Source organism: Salminus brasiliensis, chromosome 10 (genome assembly GCF_030463535.1).
Source record: "Salminus brasiliensis chromosome 10, fSalBra1.hap2, whole genome shotgun sequence".
NCBI lineage: Eukaryota > Metazoa > Chordata > Actinopteri > Characiformes > Bryconidae > Salminus > Salminus brasiliensis.
The window spans coordinates 18,326,200-18,352,850 of NC_132887.1; the positions used below are offsets into that span (position 1 = coordinate 18,326,200).

Here is a 26,651-nt window from a genome sequence, read left to right on the forward strand (position 1 = left end):
TCTGGTTTGACTGTATTAATATATTTATTTGTATTTGTTCCAGTGTGATATTTGTCCTGTTGTTATTGCTGGAACAAATGCTTTTCTAAAACCTCTATTTATTGCTATTGACTTGCTGTAATATATGTTGCCTTGCCGGTCAGCCCCGCCCCCTTTAGGTGTACATTGAATTAAATACAGTGGATGTGCAACCCCAGACCCCGCCCACAGTACAGCAGTCAATATACTGCGCTGGGGGGCAACACGTCATTCAGAGAGAGCCGCGGGACGCAGCTCGTTAGCGTGTGTCTGAGTACGGCGTTTGGATGCGCGAGGAGAGCAGCGCGAGTCTGCTCAGTGGGGGGCGTCCACTATCACGTGTTGGAGCGTAACACACTCTCACATGGAGGAGTCCCAGGCGCATGTGTAAGGAGAGAGCGAGAGAGAGAGAGAGAGAGAGAGAGTAGTGTAGAGCTCTTGGGGGGAACTGCGCCGAGGCTGGAAGATGCTCCGCTGTGTTTACGGAGGGAGAGCGGCTAGTGAAGGACAGGGAAAGCCTGAAACACAATGACTGGATTTGGTTTAGCTGGCAGTGTTTTGAGGCAGTCTGGTGAGCGGTAGGGTGTAGTGAGAGGAGCCCCGAGGGGAACCGGCTTTCAGCAGTTAGCTACAACTAGTTAAAGCACGACCGTTTTATCCATCAGCGAAAGCAGCGGTTAGAAACCTGATTAGCTGGAGTGATTAGCTACCTTTCAGTTCCTCGTATCCGAAGCAGAAGCGGGACAGAGCGCTCCATGCCGGCAGTCCTCCCCTCAGTCCTCTCCTCAGCCTCGGCCAGGCTCTGAACGAATCTCCCTTGTCTTTGTATTTTATTTTTTCTCTGTTTTTGGAGGGAAACCGCTGAGCTAATCCAGCGGCGCGGCGGCACCATGGAGCCAGAGCAGAGCAGCTCTGTGGGGAAGAAGAGCGCGCTGGCCCGCCTCTTCAGAGCGCGCAAGCGGCGCGAGATGCTCTTCGTGCAGGTGTGCTTCGTGTGCAGCATCCTGCTGGCGGCGTGGTGCATGTCGGCGATCAGCCCAGCAGGTGAGTGTGAATTAGGGGTGGGGTGGAAGGAGCACAGGCTGATCTCCAGTGTGCTGAAGCTGAGGTGAAGATTTTAAACGCACTTCAGCTCCTCTTACATTAGTGCGCTCTGCAGCCGTGTAGACTGAATGAACTGCGGGGGTGGGGGTGGGGGGTCCACGCGCGAGTGAGCGGGATTTAGTGCAAATGATTACACAAGATGTTGGAGCTGAGAGGACAACGCTGGATGCCTGCAGTCCGGCCCTCATCCTCCTCCTCCTCTTCTTCCTCCTTCAGGCCCGGACACATACCGGTCCCTCTCGCCTCTCGCGTCCTCGCAGAGGCAGTCTGAGCCGTGGCGCAGTGTGAAAATGGCGTTAATGATACACTGCAGATCGTTTAGGACCCGTATTGTAAATAGTGTACTGTACACTCACAGCTTCCCCTGTTCGTCCGCTTTTAGGCTCCTACTGTTTGTACATGCGTTCACTGAAGTGGCCTGCTGGAGGTCTATCTTCCGGCAGCAACCTCCATCCTAAAACCTAACACACTTAAATCAGCTAATCAAACACTTCTGAAGGGAGCACTTAGATGGAGCAGGTGGGGTGGATTACGAGGCTGAAGTTGGCTCCTTTTTTAATAGGTCCCGTTCCACCTTAAAGGGTGCAGGGAGCAGTTCTATTCTGGCGCCAGAATGTAACCTGCGGCACTATTTAAGGTGGACTGGAAAATGTTGGGATGAGTTGGGGATGAGGTGGGGTGGTAATTACCCAACAACCTGATCTCGCTAACGCTCTTGTAGAAACAGCTACTCCAGCAATAGTAATCTCTTTTAATACCCTTGATTTCAGAAGAAGCAATAAATGAGCATGTGTCCCAATACTTTTGTCCATATCGTGTATATTGCTGAACTGTGAAGTTCCAGCTATGATGGAGCTAATCTGTTGTATATCCAATGCTGCATTGCTAGGGTACAGAGATTGCAGTTCACAACCTCTCTGGCCTTGTTCCTGGCCACAGAATCACTCTTGGCTGGATATTTTTTTGATGGTAGACCATTTTTTTTACTTCGTAATCACACTGACTGAACTAAGAATGGTCTACTACCCAAACAGCATCTGGTCCTGTGGTCAGGAACAGGCCAGTGAGGCTGACAAACTGTGCAATTGTGCATGACAACAGATGGGCTACAGTGCGCGTAGACTTGGACCTGTATGTAGGGGTGGCGATATGGGAGAAAAATAATGTCATGATGCTTTGGATATGCAAGATATTTTGACTATACATTATGTCATGTTTTTTTGATACATTGTAATAGACGCAAAAATATGTTTTTGTATGAGCATTAAAAACAGTTCTATCAAAAATGAAAAAATTCTATTTCACACACTGTGCTGAACTAAAAGCAGTTAATAAAACATGCAGTCAGTGTCCAAATGGTAGCAAAAGGGTTACAATATCATGTCAAAGAACCTGTCATCTGTAATATATCACTTCTATTAGGGTGTGCCCATAAGATCTGCTAGGCTTCTCACGATAACCTTTTTTCTTGGACGATATATTGTTCCAGAAATAATTGTGATAAACAATATTTTTGTGATTTTATGACCATTTTATGCCAGTCATATAATAATTACATCATAGCAAGTACATCCTTTTAAAAAGCAGTGAACTTTTCATTATTAAGAATATTTAAATAGAATACATACAACATACAATAATACATTGGAAATGTTCTAAAAATATTTAAATATTGTGAATAAAAAAACCTGAATAAAATTAAACCACTGTTTATAAACAAAGTGCACAACCGGCTGGTTCACGTTAATGGGCTTTGTTCACTCATTCTGTTTAAAGCCAAAACTTGGAAGCTCCCACACCGGAGCTGTTACAATGCGACTTTGACACCAAGTCCATGTTGACTTACTTTTCTAGACTTTCTGGCTGGAATTGTGCAGTCTGTGGGGACAAACCGCTGTTAGCTTTGAGTAACATGTCTTTACCTGATGCTGGTGTGTAATAGATCACAAAAGCCGCATGGATGGATCACGGATCTGATCATTTTTTGGATCAGCACAGTCACAGTCCACTCTGTGTGTATGGAGGCACCAGTATTGATGTATTGGTCACTGCGCTTACTGCACTCTTTCCTACTCGATAGATGTTGCTGTCTTCTCACAGACTTGGGCTTGAGTGGGCAAAAGAACAGAATACCATGACTGGCTAAAATACATTCAACACAATTGGCAAAATCAAGATAAGCAAAAATTATTAAGGTCCAGTCCATACATTGTACAATAACTTCCTTTAAATGTACAAATGCAAGGTCAAAAATATACATACACCCACTTAGATTATTCAGTGATAATAATGTCTTTTAACTTACCAAGGTGATCATGATTTATATAGCAGGTAGCTTATCTGTATTCCCAAAAAGGCTTAGTTTGACAGCCCTCATTGGATTGACCAACACACAGTACAATAGGAAAGTCCAAGAAGCTCAGTGCTCAGACCCAAACTGTCATCCTCAGCTAAGAGGAAAATAGTTGGGATAACCACAGGTCTGCCATGAACTGCAACTGACCACATGAACAGAGAAAAACAAATCTTTTGGAGAAATATTTGATGGTCAGATGATACAAAGATTTGTTTGACCACCATAACCAGAGATCATTGGAGGAGTAAAGAAAAGGCCTTTATCCTCTGGAACATTGTACCAACTGTTAGTAGTGACATGCTATAGGACTTTGGCAGAACTGGTACATCACACAAACTGGATGGAATTATGAAGAAGGGGAATCTCAGAATTCTTCATCAGCTAGACGGTTGAAATGTAAAGAGTCACTGCAATGTTGCTTTACTGGTGTTGAATGACCTTCCTGAAGTCCTGACCTTAACCCTGTTGAAAATGGGGACTGTGTTTAAAATGTATTTTACCTGAATTCTGCCAATAAGAGCAATCAAATATCCAACCAGAATTCTGTCAGTAAGAACATCTGGTCACATTTAACCACAGGGACATTTAAGCAGATAGTAGGTGAGCTGTGTGTATAGTTGTCCCCATATATGTACAACTGGTATTCAGAAAACCTTCAAAAAATGTAGACTATGAAGTTTTTCTCTATTGAAGATGTATGTGAAACACACTAATCTGTCCCATCTGTCCCAAAAAAAAATAAATTTGAAAAAAATTGTAAAAATTGAAAGCCCTATGTTGCAATGCCATTTATGTCCATAATCAGTGTATGTAAACACATCACATCACAACTGTAAATATACCACATTGGTAGTGCTGGCCGATATGACCTCAAACCAGTGTCATATTTGAACATTTTACCTCGATTACGATTAATGAACCATTATAAAAACTGCTCAAGTTGCTCAGTTGGCGTGTTGTTTGAGTTCTCCTACATGTTGGACAGGACGGAGTCACGTGAATACACATATGGTAATATGTTTTTTAATCTCGATTAGAGGTTCTGAATGTTGGTTTTGGGTCATTTTCGATGAATTGCCCAGCTCTATTCATTGGCCAGTGAGGTAAAATAATTGAAATATAAGGGTGATGCTGTGTTTTCCACACACTGTCTGTCCAGGTAGATTTCAGACAATTTTAACAAGATGATGATAGTGATTAATAATTAATAAATGATGCCTAATTTAAATATTAAATGAGTAAGTAAACAAATTATATGATGAGCTATTTGGTTGTCAATATTTTGACCCCCTTTACCCATTACCACTCCATCCCAGGATCCTTTCAGACCTGTTGGAAAGAGGACATTGTACTGTATGCTCTTTAAATGGCATTTCTCTTACCTCAAAATCTTGGCGCATCACGTATTCTCAAATACTACTTCTTTAAACACATGGCTTAGTCACTGGGTGCTGCTAGCAAAGAGATATTGACAATAGAAGGTCATATGCATATACTGTATAGACCATCTATCCATATTGATTTTCATTTTTGATTGAGTGTCATGCAGGTTACACATACTTTTTTTTTTGCTGAATTGCCCTTGAAATTGATTTTCTGTAAGTCTATTTTAAAGACGCAGACTCCATTATAGACAGTATAGGAAGAACTGGAGACTCAATTTTCTAGTTCCAGTGAAGAAAGCAGATGTCAACATCTGTACTCTGTTTTGAGAATCAGTAGGTGTTGATGTGGCTTTTTGGTATCCTGTTAATCGGTAATTGAGGCTTAAAGGATTGAATGAGTGTGGTATCAGCGTGACCAGAATGATGAATCTGCCTGCTGAGTTATGCAGTTATGTTCACAGCATAGCTTGATAAGTCAGCATGATGGTCATGCTTATCAGGATTCTGCCCGGGTCTCTGCAGTGAAGGAGTGAGGGCTGAATGTTTACAGGTTTCCGTCAAACCTCAGAAAGAGTTGACATTTTCAGAACAGCTGACTCAAACCTCAAAATTGCACACCAGTAGTTCTGTCAGTGACGTTCCAGCGGGCCAACGTTGAAGCCTGGTTTTAAAAAAGCTGAGGACGATACAGAAACTTTATGGTTTGCTTAATAAAGCCGGAAAACACTGACCGAAATAACTATAAATAAAGGTAATTTATGAAACCTACAAAAGGTAGCATAGCTTCTGCATTGACAAATGATCTATAGATTCACTATGCTTTGTCTTTGTCCTGTTGTCGAAGGATCTTTCCAGCTACAAGCATCTGAAAGTGACTACAGTTGGTACACTATATGGACAAAAGTATTGGGACACCTGCTCATTTATTGTTTCATCTGAATTGAAGGGTATTAAAAAGAGTTTATCCTGCTTTTGTTGGAGTAGCTGTCTGCTGTTCAAGGGAGGCATTCTACTGGATTTTGAAGCTTTGCTGTGAGAATCTGATTGCATTAATGAGGTCAGGAGGTCATTTCCTCCATAACTCCCCCACTTAGTCCAAAAGTATTGAATGAAGCACCATTATTTCAGTGAACAGTTCCACAGCTCAATGCTGGGGGGGGGGGGGGGGGGGGGTATAGCCTCTAGCCAGCGCCTGGCATTATGCATGGTGTTAATAGGTTCATGTTTATCTGCTCCAGAGAGTCCTATTCTACTGGCAGTACTTCTCTGTAAGCACTAGACAAGCTGTGTGTTTGTGTTTGCACATCTGTGTCAACATGGGGGGCTGCTTAAACTAGCTGAATGCATTCATTAGAAAGGGTGTCCACAAACATTTGGACATATAATGTATGTATACCAGGTTTGCGTTTTTCAAAATGTAAGGTGGCGCAATTTAATCAGGATGAAAAGGTAAAAGCAATGAATAAATTAATGGCTCCATTGGAATGACTATAAGAAATGGCCTGGGGTCAGTAATGAAATTTTGTTGGAACCATTTATCACATTATATTACTATTGTGACTCTCAAGAGCCATTCCATTTCAAAGCTTACAAAATGTTAATAATTGAATATGTCTATTAATGTAGAACAGAAAAAGCAAACTATTTAATTTGTGCATTGATGAGATTTTTTTTATTAACTTTAATGAGCTAAAATACGTTGTTTCGTGTTCTTGCTGCTGGGTTTCTTTCAGATAAATAATTCATGGAATGTGGACTAAATGTCTGCAATTTTTTTACCCATTATTTAACTTCCACAAACATGGACAGTGGCTGTTTTAACTCCAGACCAGAAGATGCTTTATATCATAATATAGAACACTTTATTATAGCTTACAGTTTTAGTTTTCATGCTCACCTCTATGTGAGGATAAATGCAGTGTCTAAAAGATTAGCAAAAATCGCCATCATACATTCCAGCCTTGCTGAGCTTTAGAAACCCCAGCTATGTACTCACAAACAGGAGTTCTTTGGACGTACTTACTGCAAACATTCAGAATTAGCCACTTGATTTCATGCACCTAAACTATGGAATGAAATTTATAATAACATAAGCCTTTGGAGCCATTGTTTCATTTAATATTAGTATATTAGCCTAAGCCTTTTAGAGGATTGTGGATTTAGATGAATGAATGAATGTCTTTGATTTGCGGTCATCGGATTGGTCATCTGTCCAGTACTTTGGGTCGTTCTTAATGAGTAATGGAAAGCCTAAGCTTTTATGGCCGTTGTGCCAAGAAGCTGCTCTGTATAAAACATTAATCACGTGCTAAACTCGAAGAATATGTTCCTCATGAAACAGTTGTACATGTACAATATAAAATAAAAAATATTCATTACATGAATGCTTTGGAATGTATTTATATGGACGTATGTGTGGCTGTTTCAGGTCATGGAAGCTCGGCACAGCCGATAGATCGTCTAAGCCGAAGACTGATGGCCATCGAGGACGACAATGAGACTGTTGAGAAGAATTGCTCTGAGCCTGGTAATTCTGCTCATGCACACAATCTCTTTTCTAACACAGACTAAGTAGCCCCCACACAACATGTGATTCATTCCACAGCAACCTCTGTATGTGCACTGACTCAGCACTTTATTTCATATATACTTGCTGGTACATCCAGACTCATATGACTTACTCATTGGTGTGCTGTAGTTCTCTGTAACTTTAGCACTTTTCAGTTTCTCAGTATTTCACGTTTGGGTGAAAAAAGCTCAGAATAAAACATGGTGTTTTTCAGTTTACGGAGGGCTTGTGGTTTACAGCACTACAGCGAATTACAATTTTTTTAGGTAATCATTTCTAAGTCTGACCAGGTAGTTCTCTCTATGTTCTCTCTGTGTCCCCTCAGCACACTGTGCATTAGTTAGTTAGCTTAAAAGATTGGAGCGGGGATAACTTTTAACCCCATATGCTCTCTCTTGCCTAGGTGTGGTGTATGTTTGGTTACAGTTTGGAAGTCAGCTGAGGTAATCCAGTGTGCTTTATCGAAGGAGTAGCTGTTGAAGAGAAGAAAGCCACTAGGCTAGCATTAGGTTTTGCCTTGCACAGATACCAGTTCGCTTCCACAAATTTTGCTTTGTTGTGCACCACTTCTGAGCTCCCCTTCTGTGGACACTGGCACCGACAAAAGTTGCATGCAACCGATGCTCCCTAGCAGAGATTGGAGATGATGTGCTGCTCTCCAAGCAACAACACTGTATTGTACATTTTAGGTAAATTGCAGAGGTGTAAATGTGACATTTAAATGTGAAAGATTCACTTAATGATGTTAAAAGTTTCATTCAATTAAATGTATAACAAATTTCACACATTCTGCACGGCGTAGCTGGGATTTGGACACAGTGTGTTGATGTGGACGACCTTTAGAATGTTGATGTTTATGAATGTTAATAGGATGTTAAAGCACCCTGCAAAAGAGGTTTTCGTTGCATGACGAAAAATGGAGTAAACCACCCAATTGTGGTTAAGGCACTGTAGCACAAAGCCTTTTGTTGCTCTCTATTTTAATCAAACGGCAACAATATACATTTGATACAACAACGTTAATAATTACAATCATTTCTTTCATTATTAATAGTAATAAAAATAGTTCCCAAAATGGCCAAAAATCCATTAACACTACAGTGGCATCTACGAACGTGGTGCATTAACATAGGCATAGGCATACTTGGAGCATTTTGACTTTTATCATGGCTCAGCCAATCAGATTTTAGAACCCGACCCCTATGTTTTATCAATTCAATTTTGCACCTACTTGGGAAATGGATCTCTGCAAAGACATACTGTATGTTGGTGGTTGAACAGAGCCTTTGATGTTAGCATCTTTTAAATCAACTAAATTTCGTGTGAATTGCTCCCTTTCCTCTAAAACCGCTCAAACGGCAAATGGAGCCGTTCCCCTGCCTCAGTCTGGCTCTAGCGGTTATTCCCCACGCCGCTGGAGAGTCAGTGTGCTGGGTGAATGCGATTATGAGCGAAGATTTGCGATCATGGGGGGGAAAGAAATCTGCTGGAGCAGGAGCTGCCTCGTGCAGAGTATAATTGGAAGGGGGGGGCGGGGGAAAGCTATTTTTAGGCTGCCTTTTTCTCCAACACCGCTATGACCCCAACAGTATCAAATGATGTTGTTTCTCTCTTACTCATCAAAAAGGAAGAAAAATGGGAGCTTGGCGGCTGGGGGTTAGAAGAAGACTCATGGCACGGGCATATAAGGTGTTTGAGAAGGGGGGGGGTTAGACTGTGCAATAGGATACAGTGCAGTGTGTTGTGCAGTCAGAGACTGCTGATGCTTCTGTATTACTGCTCTCAGCTCTGTTGTGTGAGGGTTAGGACTGCATTTCTCAACCGTTATTCGACTGGCCTTTGCAGTAGATCTCAGAGGATGGTTTTGTGGTTGGCCATTAGTACTAGATGAGCCCAGTGTGTTTGCTGTGTTTGTTATGAGAATGATGGATGCTGGTTTGCTGTCATGATTATACTCTGTGGTAAACCAACTCCAGTGTCTGTACATTTTTTCCTGTGTATGTTTCTTTTCAAATGAATGTAAGTAGTTGAAATTGGAACACTGCCCACTGTATTCTGTAACACTCCTATTCATTTAATTAACATCATAAGATGTCAAAATAACAGCTTTTGTCAGGCCCAGTGTCATTTGCAGTAGCATTTCAAAACATGAATAGCTGGTGTTGTTATATAATAGTGTAGTAGACTTAAGTCTATGTATGGAGTGACAAAACTGGGATGCACACTGGATTAAAACAGTACTACAAGAAACGAATACAAAGCGTTATACATTGTGAACTTATTTTAATCCAGTGAGGGTGATCTGGATCTGGAAAGCTAATTATTGTCACCCTGAAGACAAGGCAACTGCTTGCTGCTGGTGCTGGCCAATGTTTGTTTCCTGTCAGACTGATGAAAACTGGTCAACAAAAATGACAAACCCAGAGAGAAGTTGACAGCTTAGTGCACATCTGTATCGGACACTTTGCGTACATGAGTATATGAGTACACAATGCCCATTAAGACTGTCAGAAAAACAGGATGAAGACTAATGTGTTAAAATGTGTAGCAATCCCCAAAATATACGGCCATTACTATTTTAAATGATCTTACTAAAAACCCTTGTATCTCCACTTTTTGACATAAGTTGGCAGTTCTTTATATTATTCCAAAATGTAGTGTTAAATGGACCAATAGAAGTCTATTCTTTTTACATTGACTTACATTTAAAGTTAATAAGCCACAAGGCTGTGGGTTACTGCAATTTTATCATGGGGAAGGATGTTATTAGTATAATGCAAAGTGGATTGCCTAAAACTTTCCTCTCCGTTATAAAATCACAGTAACGCACAGTTTTGCGTGGTTTATTGCTGTAAAAAATGCCGGTCAACATAAAATATGAAAGTGTACAGCATAGTTCAATTCATACATTTACTTATTTATAAAAAATATTTACAGTAAATTATTCTTCAGTAGTGTTATCTTAAAAAAAACTTTTTTCTTTAAAAGATTTGTAATATGCTGCAGCTAACAGACTGGGTTGTAAACAGTAACGCTTTAAAATTAAATTTATTTGTTGTGAGGTGGTCAAAGGTATGTATTTATAGTAAATTTTACAACAGGTTCTAATGCAGCTCAGCCAGTCAGATTCTACCGGACGTATCTGTTTTATAGTTGCTTCTCTTGTAAAGTTAAAATTTTTGCATGACAGTGATGAGTTATTTTCATTATGCAATCATTATTTTCATTATGCATAATAAAAGTTTCGATATTTATTGAGATTATTACATTTAATAACGTTACATAGAACAAGCCATGCTACAATTTAGTGACCTCATAATTCAGAGGACCAAATTACATTTGGGGAAAATGGGGTCTTGAGATCTGCATGGGGTAATGAGACAATTAAAAAAAAGAAAAACATTTTAGGGATTTATTTTTCCCATAGACTGCAAAACTATGCTGCGCCTGAGGACTGTACTGTTATGGCAAATGGTTTCAGTATACAAATAAGATCATTAACCAATCACAGTGCTATTTGGAATGCAGGCCAGTGCACCAGTGTTTTTTAATGTGTTGCAAGACATATTGCAAATATCGTACAAGACAGTATTATAATAGTATTCTTTTTAATACACAGTTCGTATCAGGCAGTCTTTGTGAAGAGCTGTGGCTCTTCTTTCTCTGACCTGTTGTAATGGTTAAATGGTGAGCGTTTTGCAGGGTTGCATTTCAGCTTGAGTCAAGTGCAGCAGGCACAGTTGTCAGCGTAGCTTGATAGAGTCTGCCCTTTGCTTTTTTTGCTGTATGTGCCCATAATGAGCATGTGTGTGATGCTGCACGGGGCAGCCGCTCGACTGTCAGGCTCACTGGCTCAGCAGTGTGCCTCACATGCCTGTCAACATCTGAGTGTATAGATCCTACACTTACTGCTCCCAGCAAGATTGAGACTGTGAGGGGATGTGTTTGTGTGTGAGTGTGTGTGTTTGTGTGTGTGTGTGTGTGTGTGTGTGTGTGTGTGAACAAATGTATCAGGCGCAATGCATCACAAAATGATCATTCAACATTATCAATTTTTGAATAGATCATAAATATTTGAAATAATATGCAATAAAAGATGCCCAAATTGTCCACTTCTGTGTAAATAGTTACAGTCACATTTATGTGGTCCATGCATGTTACAAATAAGTCTGTCACCACTTTAAATTAAGGTTGTAATGCATTATCAATTATGTTAATACATAATTAATTACCCACTACTTAAGGAGTGGTCAGTTGTCCATTAAGCGTTATTTATTACTTAGTAACTGATTAAGCACTTAGAAATTAGCCCTATTGAACCAAGCGTATCACCGTCGATCGATTCTCAGAGGAGCACTTTACTCGTGCACATAGACCTAGCCACAGACAAACTGTAGCTTTCTGATTGCTGAGCAATGAATTGGTGAGCGCTTGATATTATTCTGTTTAATCAGAATGATGATGAACTCAGATATGTAATTATTCTATTGAATTATTTATCTGCTTGATTGAATATATAGTTTATGAGACAGAAAAAGCTATGAATTTATTGTTTAGCTTTGTTAGATCATCTGCTGTACATATCCAAATGCAGCAACAGCAGTTGATGTACTGTTGATGTACACTTTAAACAGGAAGGGGAAAAATGGGCCTGCGGTAGTTGCGAGTTAAGACAAAGTGAGCAAGCTAACCTGAATGACCCAGTCTGCAAGATGTGCCTGAGAATAGGCATAGCTTGAGACACCAACAAGCGCTACTATCTAAAAATGAAGCACTCGCTTTGCTTACATGGTTCCCATGAATGTATTTTGCCGGTTAAACAAACGTTTCAAATGTTTGTGGATACCGCTTCCGCTGAGGGCATTCAGCTATTTTAAGTTGCACTTGTCACTGACATAAATGTGCAAAATCACACATGCAGCTTTGTGTAGTCCCTGTATAGAAGTATTGACCCTCTGGAGCAGATAAACATAAACCTATTGGCACCATGTCTAATGCCAGGCGTGGGCAAGAAGGGTATAACGCCTCCCACCATTGAGCTGTGGATCAGTGGTGTGTTCTCCAGTGTGTGGGAGTACTTTTAGGATGAGCTGGGAAGTTGGGGATCAGATGGGGTGATCTTTACCTCACTAATGATCTTATCGCTGAACACAATCAAATTCTAACAGCAATACTCCAGTTTCAAAATGCGGTGGAACAATAGATGGTTCTTACATTCCTGTAACAGATCATGTGACAGACTATTTAAACTTCAAGGGATTAAACTCTGTAATACTGCTCTCATCTACCGGTAAATAAGTGTGAGGGCGCACACACACACACACACATACACACAAGAGAGATCGAGCAAAAAGAAGAGAGAAGCCAAAATCACATAAAAAACATTTAGTTTACACTTGTATTAAAGGTGGATGAGGTTCGCCTTTGATCACCTCTGATTTAGGGCTGGACAATATGACAGTTAATCGGATTGTGATCAATTTTGTTATTGTGGTACACAAAATGCTTTTCGGAGTATATTGTGGATATCATCAGTACTTAAAGAACACTGACTAACTTCACATTTCATTACAAAAAGTGTAATCAGTCCTATTTAACTGAACAGAGTGCATCCTATTTTCAGTAAAAATCACAGTATTCAGCATGGGAGAGTATTTGGATTGTAGGGTTTTTTTTTATTCTATGCTGATGGTGCATTTTATCTACATACATTTTTATAGATTAATATTGTATATTGTAAAAAAATGTCTTTAAATATCGTGATATAACATTGTTACCATATCGCCCAGCTCTATTCTGAATGTGGTTGGAGTGATCCAATCATAATCTAATCACAATGCATTCAAACAATCAAATCCAGTTGTGAGGTCAAAGATTTACACCACAATATGTTTGTAAATGTGTGTGTGTGTGTGTGTGTGTGTGTGTCTGTGTGTGTGTGTGTGTGTGTGTGTGTGTGTGTGTTCTGGGATCTTGGCTGCCACAAGACAGCATGTGAAAGACAGGTCGAGAGGGAGAGCGAAAAAAAGATGAGAACTGTCCATCCCCATCAGCAGGCTGCTGTGCTAAAGGCTAAGCAGAGGTCATTTTTCTTGCCACAACTGAGAAATGTCTGTGTATGTGTGCAGAATTCTGATCGGGTAAACATCACTCAGATGCCCCAAAATAACTGTTATCTTCACTTTTGGGGTCTGTAGAAGCAATGGTTTGAACAGCCTGAAAGGAGAATCATCTAAGAGCAATATGTTCATTTCTTTACACTCCTACACCACACATTGCACATTAGTGTAGGTGTTAAGCTGTGACCTGTGCTCCGGGCCTGTGTGGGTATATTGAGCTGCTAACCCACGTGTGCTGTAAGAAACTGTTTTAGCTAGCGTGAGACACATCGGCACAGTGACTCGCTATGTTTGAAACTATCATGAATAGATGAATGATGGTATTATTAATGCAGGGCTTGCTGGGTGGTGGTGTTCAGCAGGCTTACAAGGTTTTGCCTTTAGCATGTATGACAACACAGTTAATGTTTCATCTCCCACAGTAACTAGCACCTCTTTCAAAACTGGTTGTTCAACAGAAACTCTTTTTCTTTCTGCTTTAAAACATTGACATGTTTCCAGACTGTCATCAGAGAGCTCCTTTGTCATCTTATGGCTCATAGGGCTGGCTGGTTCTGTTTGGAGAACGCAGTAGTTCCTGAGCTGCCTTCCTGCTGAACTGTGAAGACTGAATACTGCTGGTTCACTCTTATAAAAGGAGTTTTTTTAAATGGTTGCTGGTATTCATCTATTAGGAAAATTGGTTTAAAACTTTCAATTCTGTGAATGTTCTCGCACATCAGCAGAGAGAGCTCAACAGTCATCAATTCCATCAGTGTCAGGCTAAACAGATGGGCAGACATTAGCTCAGAAAAGGTAAAGAAATGGAATTAGTTCTGTTTAGATTTATGGAGTACAGAGGATGTGAACAGCTTATTAGAGTGCAGCTAGCAGCTAGCAGCTCCAGCAGGTCAGCCTAACTAAAAGGAGAGAGCCAGAAGGTAACACAGACAGAGGCTCCCTGAAACACAAACACACAGTAAAAGAAGTAATGCATTCCTAATTAGCAGCTCTAGGCCTGGGTGTTGGAATCAAATTTTAGTGATGATTGACAAGTAATTCGAAGATGATAATAGGCCTGTTGGGAAACAAAACTGATGGAGAACTTGAGAAGACTAATCTACTTTACTGAGTGCTTTTTCAATGAGGCACAAAACAGGACAGCCAGTCAAAACAGAGCTCATTTACATATTACACATAAGTCTTAAACGTGAAGTGGCAGAATCCGACTGTCTAAGAGGTAAAAGAGGTAAAGGGAGGTTGGAAAATTGTCATGTAAATAGGATTTATGACCATTTTTGGAACATAAAGTTGCATGAACGTAGAATCTTGGAAAAGCTAGATCACTTTTCTCCTAGACCTAATAAACATGTCTTTAAATTTGCTCTGATCTTTATACGCACATCAAAACTTCATTAATATTGTGTAGGTGGCCCTACATCTCTGACCTGTCAAGGCATGGGCTCCACAAGACCTCTGAAGGTGTCCTGTGGAATCTGGCACCAAGACGTTAGCAGCATTTCGTGGCTGTCCAATGTATCCAATTGTATCTCTTAAATGGTGACTTTACAGGAGAAGGTAAAAATGTTCTTGACTTTTAATGAAGGTTAATGTAAAATAAGAGCTTATATCAAGTAATTTAGGGCATTTCTATTGGTCTTTCTATTCTTCCAGAATTATTTACACAGTGTTCAGGGCAGTTGCAGGTTTCAATTGATGGAGAAAACTAAAAAGAACATACATGGAGATACATGTTTCTTATTGGACAGCAGCAATATACTTCAAGTTCTGCAAGTTTGTATGGTGGGGCCCCCAGGGATCAAATCAGTGAGGCCATAGGTGCCCATGACCCTGTAGCCAGTTCACCAGTTCTCTTTGGTTGGAGCACTTTTGTAAGTACTAATGACTGCGTACTACGACCCACAAGACCGGCCTGATGTGTTGGAGATGCTCTGACCCATCTAGCCATCACAGTTTGGCCCATTTTTCCTGCTTCCAACACATCACCTTCAAGGGGCCTGACTGTTCTCGTACTGCTGTATACTTAAAGCTCTGAGTGTGACAACCATACTGCCCTACCATCGTCATTAGTGTGACCCTCAATGACAGCACTTTGAACATGTGTGACAGTACTTTCTGTGAGCAAGCGCTATAAAAGGCATACTAGCACAGGAGCGCCTGGCGGGTATCAACAGAATGGTTACCACTTCAAGTCTCAAACGTAACTCACTTCTCTCTGCTCTCATGGAGAAGAAATATATGCATTGATGCAGCTTCCTCATGATCCAAGACTATGGTTCACATGTTGAAAACCATTGCTTTAGGGAACCAAAAGTTTCTGTTGCAGGATGGGGAACTGATGTGTTTTGCTGTAAACATCACTGTTATATGTTCCCAAGGAAGCTTTTGTAGTGGTTTATAGTATATTTTGGTTACCACACTGGTACATGCTGGTGACTGATAGAAGTTAATGATAATTTCATGATACTGGAATTAGTATAGCATTGGATACACACTCTGCTTATCTGCACCCTTGCAGGAACTGCTTTCTTTAGCTTAAAGAATTGCTTAGTGCTGTGATGAGTTATGTAAGATATGGTATCCATTGTAGCTCTTACATGACTGTTATTGTGTCGAAAGATTCTTCCTGAACAATTTATTTAGTCAAATAACAGAAAATGCTCTTTTTAAATGAAAAGTTTTTATTTTTGATCATACTGGAAGGCTGACTCTTCCACTTCCATCTAAGCGCAGACACAACTGCCAAAATGCCTCTAAGGCTCCCTCATAGATGACAGTAGAAGAGGGCAGCACTAATTATCACAGTTATGTCACAGCTAGTGTGGAGGGCACGATGCAGTAACCAGCGTGAGGGTGTGAGTGTACAGCAGAGAAAACTGAGACCTCACACTTTATCACCATTTGAAATGTGAAGTGCCACAGAAACAACTGACTAGCAGCAAGTGGTTTAATCAAAACAAGTAATTAAATTCAATTACTCGATTGTCTTTCTTGATAAATCTACAAAAACTATGTTGCCTGTGGGTTATGCATATTTAAAAATATTAACCTTCTGGTGACTCTTAAAGAAAGAAACTGTTCACACTTCAAATTATATCCAATCAAACCAAAGGTTATAAATGCTTTGCTACAGTAAGATAATAAAGCCTGTAGAAAAGGATGTAGAAAATGATTAAACATTTCAACTTAAATTGTAACCACCATTCAGAAGTGTGGAGACATTTCTGGGTGTGTACGAAGAGGTGAGATTGGTGACAGTATATATATATATATATTTTTTTTATAGCAATGTTAGCCTAGCAACTTCTGTTCTAAACCAGAGTATCAAAATTCAGATACCAAACATATGACTGACTATGAGGAATGTAGGGAAATTGATATTTCATGTTAATCAGATTTTTTCGTCCAGTGATTCCCTGACAGAGTAAGAACTGCTACCTCTAGAATGCCATTATGTCTAAAGAAAGAGAGAAAGAGTGAGAGACAAAAAGGAAAGTGAAGAAAAGAGCTGATGTATTTGTTGGTATGGAGATGTGGGCATCTGATTTAGAGTGTGGTCTAGAGGCCATCTTGCTGATTGTAACCTGAATAAGCAAGAAACTCTGAGTGTCTGCAGACAAAATCGAAGGGTTATTTTGGGGAGCCTGTGCTCATGCATTAGAGGAGGATTTTGGTCCTGTGTCTGACTGAAAAGAAAGGGAAATTGGAAAAACAGGTATATTGAATGTAGTTTGTATTGTTATCATAATAGCAATACAAATATGTCTAACTTCAGGTGTATGAAGAGCTCACAATTAATAATGTTTAAACAGCATTAGTGCTGTGCATTATGTGAAATGTTAAAAAAAATACCATTGTACAAATAGTTTCATATGAAGTTAAATGTGACACTAATTGTCTATTACACCATACAGGTGAAGTGAAAAACAGACATCTGTTAAGGGGTGGGATAATTTAGGCAGCAAGTAAACAGTCCAGTTCCTGAAGGTGGTGTGTTAAAAGCAGGAAAAATGGTCAGGTGTAAGGATGTGAGCAGCTTTGACAGAGGTCACATTTACATATTGTGGTCTGGTGTTCCTGGTGTGCAGTGGATAGTACCTACCAAAGTGCTCCAAGAAAGGAACCTCGTGTGAATCGATGACAGGGTGATGGGCACCGAAGGTTCATTGATGACAACAACTTACAGTACTTAAAGGATCTTCTGGTACCAGACTGTTGGGACATTCCATTACTAGATAGCTACATTAGCATTATGTCTCCAGTAGAACCTAAAGAACTTGCTAAGACTCCTCCATCACAAAATTCCACCAACAATGTGAGGTTGAAGGCTTGCACTTGTTTTCTCCAAGGTATGTGAAGCCAGCCAACTGCTTCTTTTCGTACTGCTACTAATGTAAACATCACTGGACAGCTGATCGTGCTTGGAGGACAATGTTAACTGTCCATTTCTGCACATCAGCTAGCATTCAACTGTACTCATCATGCTGATGCTGAGGGGGAGGACCAACCTACCAGCCTAAAGAGAGCAAGATCAATGCTGCCCGCATTTACAGCTAAGGAGGCCAGACCTTAATTGATAAGGTCACCACTTAAATCAGAATGCATGGAATAATCTCTCTTGTTCACATTGAAAGATTTGTGGGCACTTTGCACCCATATTGTTTTAGTTCCACTTCTTTTGGGAGGCCTATACATGATAGCCCTGTTACACTAGAAAAGGAGCAGGGAGACAGTGGGAGTCTGTAATGGTAGTGGTATTAATTATTGATCCAGCATGCACTTTTAAAGGATCACCTGCCAGAGACTGAAGTACATTAAACATGGAGAAAAGCAGCTCCTGCAGTTTAACAGACAGAGAGGTGAATCCAGGGGCTCCTGGTCATGGTGAGAGAAGGTTCAACCTACAGATGCTTTATGCGAACCACCTGCTCAGCTATAATTCATAGAAAATACTGCATGCTCTGATCAGTGCAATTGTGAAGGACTTGTAGAAGAGATGTGAAAGTATGGTTACAATGAACTGTTGCTATGAACCCTTGCCTGGAGGTTATTAAACAGTCTAAGCTTACTTTCACATTAGGGCAGCATAATATAGACATAAAATGTTCGCAAAAGCTGTAGGATGTTACAAAAATACTACTGTTGTGCAAAATTAAAATACAAATAACTGCTGCATTACAATTTTAAAGCACAGTTTATGTTACAAAAACAAGCAGCTATAAACTGTAAGATCATTTACACCTTGCAATTACATGTGTTTCGTATCTGGAAATCTGGACAAAAAAGCACAGCACTCAAAATATTTTCCATTTTACTTACTGTAACTGTCCTTACAAAGGTAGTACAGCACCGGATGATCGTGACCAGTTTAGAATATTGGTTGGAATAAGGACCTAACCCTAGTTGGAATGCTATAGCCTGGATGGTAAATCTCTTGAAAGGTTCTCCCATCATCACAAGGATACGCTGGAGCTCTGTCAAAGTGACTCTCGGGTTCCTGGTCACCTCACTGGCCAAGGCCTGTCTTACCTGATTGTTCAGTTTGGCTGGGCGGCCTGGTCTCTGAAGATTCTAGGTGCTTCCAATCTTCCATTTACGAATGATGGTGGCCACTGTACTTTTAAGGACATGTAAAGCTGCAGCAATTTTTCTGAACCCTTTTCCAGATCTGAGCCTTGACACAATCCTGTTTCTGAGGTTTGCAGAGAAGACATGCACACTTGTATACATAGGATAGTCTACATTTTGATTTTTAATAAATTAGCACAAATGTCTAAAAAACGGCTTACACTTTGTTATTGTGGGCTGTTTTGTGTAACATTTTGTGACAAAAAATGTTCTCAATCTATTGTAGAATAAGTCTGTAAGGTAATAAAATATGGACAAGGTGAAAGGGGGCGTGCAGACCCTCCGGTTTGACTTTATATTCCTTTATCCCCCTCCCCCCCCCCCCCCCCCCCCAAGGTTAATTTACCCACACAGTAACATGATATCATTGACATGACATGCAGAATATAGAACAGAATCTTGCTGGGTTCAGTCCCCATAAGCCTATGTTATCATTGTGGTTAACAAAAAGAAATGATGTTTTCCAAAAGAAATAAAATACTAATCATGTGATTAACTAATTAAACAGCATCACAACACACCAGAGACAGTCCTAGTTGAGAGTCACTGAAAGCAGTGGATAGCTGTTATATGTGGTCCAGCATATATGACTGTGTGCTAGTTTGTGTACAGAATGTGTGTAGGTGTGTATAGGTATATGTGTGTAACTGGTATTGGCATGAGGTCTTCTTTCCCAGGAGATGACCTTGGGGCTGTCCTCTTGTCTTCTCTCCTCCTCTCTCCCCCGTTGCTGTTCTCTTTTCCTCCTCTCATGTCCTGTATGTGTGCTGGGGGTGGGGCTGTCTGTAAGTAGGGAAATGTGATCAGGGCACCAATGACTCTCCACTGCTTGATTGATGGAGCCTCTGCTGCTTATCCCTGTTGCTGCCAGCACTGAGGAGGAGGAGGATGAAGATGATGATGATGAAAAGGCTGAAAACATCATGCTGCTATCTCGAGGCCTGTTCTAGGACTCATCGTTCCTTAATGGCAAACGTTATTAATGGCACAAGCACTTTAAAGAACACGTCCCGGTATTAAAATGAGTTGTGTCAATATGGACTTTGAAGCACGCTACTACATTTTGCTAGCAAATGAAGAAAATTGCTCTCTCCGCATCACACAGCGCACACAGGCCGCACTGAACCGACTCCAATTGTCTGTTGAGTGACAGATGGTAATATGAATTACATCCATTCCAGTGGGATGTGGGAAGCAGTAGTGTTTATGTGCTCCATGCGTCAACCTCAAACAGGGAACCCCTTCGGGCTGCCTGGGCCAGCAGCAGCGGGGCTGCCTTTGGCAGGACGGGATGATGTGGATGGGAGCCGTGACACATGGGCCCCTGTCTCTCTGGGGGTCCGAGGCACAGTGGGCCAGAGCCGTGGGCGACAGATGGACAGAGGAGGCGTCCAAGTCCGGTTCAGGCCAGCTCAGCCCTGTGGGGCCTGCAGAGACGCAAATATGCCAGGGGACAAACCCAGGCTGGGGCCACTCCTGAAAAACATCTCCCCTGAGACTGTATTAGGTCGATGCCATCTAGTCCAGCACATTATCTCAAAAATCAGAAGCTTGCTGCAGGTGTGTTTGTGTGTCTAACACTGTATGTGTTTAAAGGGGCTGTCAACACTGTTAGCTACAGTTCACTGCATAAATATCCTACTGTCAGATAAAACCATTTCATTTCATCTGAGTGATCCTTTCGGCTTTGAAAGAAGTTGAAGTTGTGTCTCTTTGGCTGTCACAATGAGGGGATTTTTGTGAAGTCGTGTGACATACTGACTAAGGTCTATTTAGCTAAGCATTAAGCATTGCAGGGGCAGTGGTGGCTCAGCGGTTAGAGCGCCGGGATATCGATAACAGGGTTGTGGGTTCGATTCCCGGGCTCGGCAAGCTGCCACTGTTGGGCCCTTGAGCAAGGCCCTTTACCCTCTCTGCTCCCCGGGCGCTGGAGTTGGCTGCCCACCGCTCTGGGTGTGTGTGTGTACTCACTGCCCCTAACACGTGTGTGTGTGTGAGTGTGTTCACTACCAGATGGGTTAAATGCGGAGGACACATTTCGCTGTACAGTCCACACTGTACAGTGACGAATACGTGCACCTTTATCCTTTATCCTTTATCCTTTATTATATTATTTGGTAATAGAAGTTTGTGATAACACTTTCAGCTAGAGCTGGGCAATATGACGATATTTAATCGTATTGTGATAATTTTGTTATCGTGATAATATGCTTTCCTAAGCCTATTGAGAATACTGTTAGTGCTTAATAAACACTGATCAGCTGCAGGTTTCATTATTAACATTGTAATTAGACTCGTTAAATTAGATGAATTGCAGCAGGTATTGAATAAAAAAATCACTCTATTCAGTACGGGAGAATATCTGATAGTTAGTTTATAAGAATCTGTTGCTACCGATGTATTTAGTCTGTGATTACATGTATTGTGATAAATATCGTATATTGCGGGGAAAAAAAAGTCTTTACATATCGTGATATAGTATTTTTACCATAGCCCAGCCCTACTTTCAGGCAATTGGCAGGCCGTTTACCTTTTAATCTCAATTTTAATCTTAATTTTAAGTCACACTTTTGGCTAGTTTTGCAACTCTGGAGACTGTTCCCTTATTGTAGAGCCTAGAGAAAATGCAGTCTTTGTAATTCAAACTATTAAAAATTTTTGGCCGAAAAATTGAACAATTACGTCAGTGGTTCTGTGTCAAGCAGATGAATCACTCAACTCCCAAGAATCACTGATATGGAGTGGTGTAAATTTCTTCGTAAAGTACCAATTTTTTTTTGCAGTAGGAGGCTATACCATTTGCGGTGCTAAGCTTGTGATTTGTGGAACATAAGAATCCGGTAGGAATCCAGTGTCCCACGCTGTTTTTGTTCAACTCCTGGAAATGTTGGACTAATAGCATCTGGATCAATGTAGCATCTGGAGTAAAAGAGCTCAGAATTCTCTAATACTAGACAGCAGAAAGTTGCAGTCCATTTTTCTGGACAGTGGTTGGTTGTCTTGCCCTTCCCATTGCAGAGTAGGGTCTGATTCACTGGCCAGGCACATCATACTACACCAAAAAGAATCCTACTTGTTAACATGAGCAAAAGGTAAATCACTGTGCTACTAATGTAAACGTAAGTGGATTTAAAACTTGAGCATGCAACTATTTGACTCCATAATTCCTCTTTAATTACTCTGCTATAGCACCAGCTGCTGTAGCCAAAGTATTCCTTATATTCATTTCAGTCACTTCTTGACCAGAATTACTTCTGTTCTGGCCTCTGCATTTCCGTCTTCAAAATCAGAATCTGTACAGAATCTTCCATTATTCATCCCAGCACACGGCCTGCTGTTGTGGACTTATTTTTGCAACTATAGCAACACCACAATTAATGCACTAGACAACCTGAAATGCCAACACATTCCTGAGTGGGCTCAGCTTCTAACTTTTAAGTCGGTTTCAATGTGGGTAATTGATTAGGGTAAGGTAATTGGCCTATTATATGCAACGGACTTGACAGCCCCTTGAAAATGTTTTTATTTAGTATTTATAGTTATATTATTAGTATTTATATTCAGTATTTACTATGAAGCTATGTAGGCCCACATACCTGGCCTCGCAATTAATGGGGTTAACCTAAAACTATGTGTGTGGATTGTCTTCAGAGCTTGTGTGCTTTGCCTGTGAATTGCACCTAATTTTATTACTCTGCGCTCAGTCTATATTTCCTAGCCTTTGAACCAGAACACTTTGTCTGGATTCTGATTTTCATTCGCTTTCCCTCTCTCGCGTCAATTGTTCCTTTAGCCCTGCACTACAGCCTACAGCATTGTTCCCAAAGGATCCACTCCCACTGCACAATGAGTGTTTCTTCTCTTTACTTCGCTTTTATGTAGGCTGTTCTTCTTTACAGAAATTTTAACAGATTTGAGATGGACTATTTATAGTCTGTGCAGTGCAGTCCATCTGTAATTGGGCAGTGACATGATATGTGTTGTTTTGCCTTTGTGCTTAAGCAGATTGGATTAGAAATTAAATTATGGCTGTGAAGCTAAGTTCAGGCTGTCAGCTTTAGTCAGATTTGGTGCTTGTATGTCTATGCTGGGTGAACTATGTAGAAGTTACAGCCATTTTTAGGCATATTTAGACATAGGCTTTGGGGCTTTTTTGGATTTCGTTATGTTAGGTATGATAGTAATAGTAGGAGTCTGTTGGGGATGTCTTTAATTAGTTATTAGTGGTTCTGATATTTTTGGTTTTGGTTGACATGGCATGTCCATTATGTCCCCTATAAAACCCAAACAGGCACTGCTGAGCATTGTTTGTCAATATACATTACCACTGAGTTTTAAAAATCTGACCAGTGGATTTAACACAAGATGCAAGCCACTGGTAGGCCTGACGAGAGGGAAGGGTTTTGCTTAACACCCAACACTTCATAGACAATCTGAATGCCAACAATAACAGCAGAATGAATTCTGAAGAGAATACACATTCAGCCCAATGCTCTCAGACTCACTGAGTAGTGAGTTTGAGGACACAGCGACTCAAAACTCACTGATAAACCTACAGTAGAGTTTTTGAGAGACAAAAAGTGGAATGTTTTTTACTAGTAAAGTCAGTCACCTGAATTAAACCCAACTGAGCATCCATTTCACTGACAACACTGAAGCACCTCAAACAAGCAGCTAAAAATGGCTGCATTTGAGACCTGGCAGAGCATCACTGGAAAAGATACCCTTCAGACAGTCCTCAGTTTCAAAGGATTTGCCACCAAGCACTAAAAGTGTTATTTTAGATTATGGTAATTTGTCTGTTTACTCATTGTTCCCTTAAAACCAGGGAACTGTTGAGATTCTTATTTGGTTCAACTAATATGGATGTAAATACAGCAATAATGTAATAATAATAATTTTGTGTCTGTATTTATTATTTATTATTAAACCAGTACACTGTCCCTGGAACTGAACATGTTACAGTATAAAGCAAAAATACAGAAATGTGTCATTCTGATTACTTACACACTGCACTGTATTTATTTATTTTTTTATTCTCATTTCAGCCGTCCATGAGTTCCCTGAGGACATTTTTACCAACCGAGAGCGCACACGAGGAGCTGTCCTTCTACACATATTCGCGGTAGGAGAACTCAGTGTGTGTGTTTGTGCTGTCAAAGTCTAGCCTGACTCCATGTTTGACCCCTTCATCCAGAGTAAATGGTGCATCTCAGACATTTTTATGATGATTATAAATAGTTTGTCAGCTCCTTGTCATGCCGTGTGACTGGTCATCTTATTTTACTGAAAACAAGCCCTTTGGCTAACACTGTCATCAACTGCAAGCTGAATAAAACACAAACAAGCATGCATTGACTCTATCTGTCCCTTAAGCACATTGCAGTCTTATGCAAAAGTTTGGGCACCCTTGGCAAAATGTCACATTTTGTCTTTTATTTTTTAAATGATTTTTATTTTTGATCATCAGTGTGGCCTGTGCAAATGTTTTGGCACTTTACAGTTTTCCCACTCTTCTTTGTGGAAGGCCTTATTATGGAGCCACCTTCCATGTACAACTTTTTAAAAGTCTATTTACAGGTTTTGGGGCAGTTCCAAAGGTTTCTCTTCTGGTAGTACATGGTGGTTTAGAGGTTTGTTTGTAAATCATTAGGGTGGTGCAAAAGAAAAAAAAACATCTTTTCAACTTCAGTCTTAACAGATTTTGTCCATTCCATTCTTGTGCAATATTTCACAAAGCCACTAGCAGCAACACAACCCCAAACAGTGTTGGTCCACCCCCATGTTTTTTCTCCAAATGTGTCTTTATTGATTGTGAGGGTTTTTTTTGTTTGTTTCATCGGTCCACATCAAACTTTCCAAAACACCTCTGTATTTTTCTTGATGTTCTGTAGAATACATTAAACGTTGAGCTTTCTGAGAAGGTTGCAAGTTAGATTTCTTTCTTCTGACACTTTCATGAAGATTGGAACTGTGCATCATCCTTTTGATTCTTGCCAGCACACAAGCAGTTCTTTCAAAGTCTTCAAGATCTCATCTTTACCTCCAGAGTTTCCCTGAACTGTGTTCTTAATAACATTCAACACAGTAGAAACTGCCAGCTGAAAATGCTTGACATCTTATAGCCTTGTCATGATTTGTGGGCATGGATTACTGTTGCTTTGAGGAGTCCATGGTTGCTGAGTGTTAGTGCAAGGTTAGAAGAGCATTTATAAAGCTTGGAAATTCAGATGACAGTTCCTAAATACAATTACTGATATGCCTCAGTCCTGATTTGCAATTCAAGATATGAGAAAATCTTTGCATCGCTTCGATTGCCCAAACTTTTACATAAGCCACATGATTTTTTTTATGTTGTGAAAGACAATAACATAACATTTAAATAAGAAAAGTTTTTAAAAATGTGTTATTGTCTATTTCAGCTGGAGGCATTTACTTATGTTGAAGCTTTTTAGTTTGTTTGTGCTCAGCTATCCTCATGCCTGTTTTTATTTATTTATTTTTTTGTAAAACCACTCCAGTGTATGAAAGGCAGTTCTTATCTGTTATCATGTGATCATGTTTTCAGTTCTTTCTTTTCTTTTTTGCTTTAGGCCACCTACATGTTTCTGGCTCTGGCGATTGTGTGTGATGACTACTTTGTGACTTCACTGGAGAAGATCTGTGAGGTGAGGGATGTTTAATGCAGCAAAAATATATATCATGACACTTGAATACACTTTCATGATGCACATGTAGCATTCACTCCACATCTAATATTGCCCATGTATAAAAAACCTCTATGCAAAACAGCATGTTTTGAATTTTTTGGTGTCTACAGCAGTTTAGCCCCTCTAATTTACACTGAGGTTAAAGGGGTGTTTCAGCCCAACTTGCTTTTTGAATGAGGTACAATACAGGACAGACAGAACACATGAAAAATAAACACTTTTCAGACTTTTAAATGGTGTTATAAAATGTTTAAACATTGAGATTATTGCATCGCAATGGCTTAATTACCAATTTGTTTTTCACTGGAAGTTACATGTAAAAAAAATTAATAAAAAAAGTAATCATACTCAACATATCTACAAAAATCTACTTAAAATAAATAAATTAATTAAAAAAAAACAATTATATATATATATATATTACTGCAAATATTGTTGTAATAGTGCTGCAAATTAAGCATTTTAGTCTGCAACAGTTACAACAAAAAATGAAATCTGACTTTCTTCTGTCAGTTATGCTCTGGGCGCACTTCAGATTGAGATTTCTCAACAATGGGGTGAAACCATAGGCAGCTGTCGGTGCAGCTTGTCGGTATTAATTAAGTATTGACCATACCCACAAAACATCCAAACAAGCTGTGACATCATTTATCATTACACCAATAGCATATCTTCTGAAGGCCCACCCGAACCCACTAATAGTCACTACAGTCATAAAGTCCTCACCTGCACCCTGACATACAGATCTACTCAATGTGCTTT

The 26,651-nt window shown here is 40.2% G+C and overlaps 1 protein-coding gene across 3 annotated transcripts in view; it reads left to right on the top strand.

Annotated features, from left to right (window-relative positions):
- Positions 1-302: 302 nt before the first annotated feature.
- The window catches only part of slc24a4a (solute carrier family 24 member 4a), a 44,826-nt gene continuing 18,477 nt past the window's right edge, over positions 303-26,651 (top strand). For all 3 annotated transcript variants that reach the window (XM_072689571.1, XM_072689572.1, XM_072689573.1), the window contains exons 1-4: positions 303-1,062; positions 7,292-7,390; positions 24,228-24,304; positions 25,773-25,847. In XM_072689571.1, the coding sequence (XP_072545672.1) occupies positions 909-1,062; positions 7,292-7,390; positions 24,228-24,304; positions 25,773-25,847 (405 nt within the window). In that variant the 5' untranslated portion in view covers positions 303-908. The remainder of the gene's footprint in view (positions 1,063-7,291; positions 7,391-24,227; positions 24,305-25,772; positions 25,848-26,651) is intronic.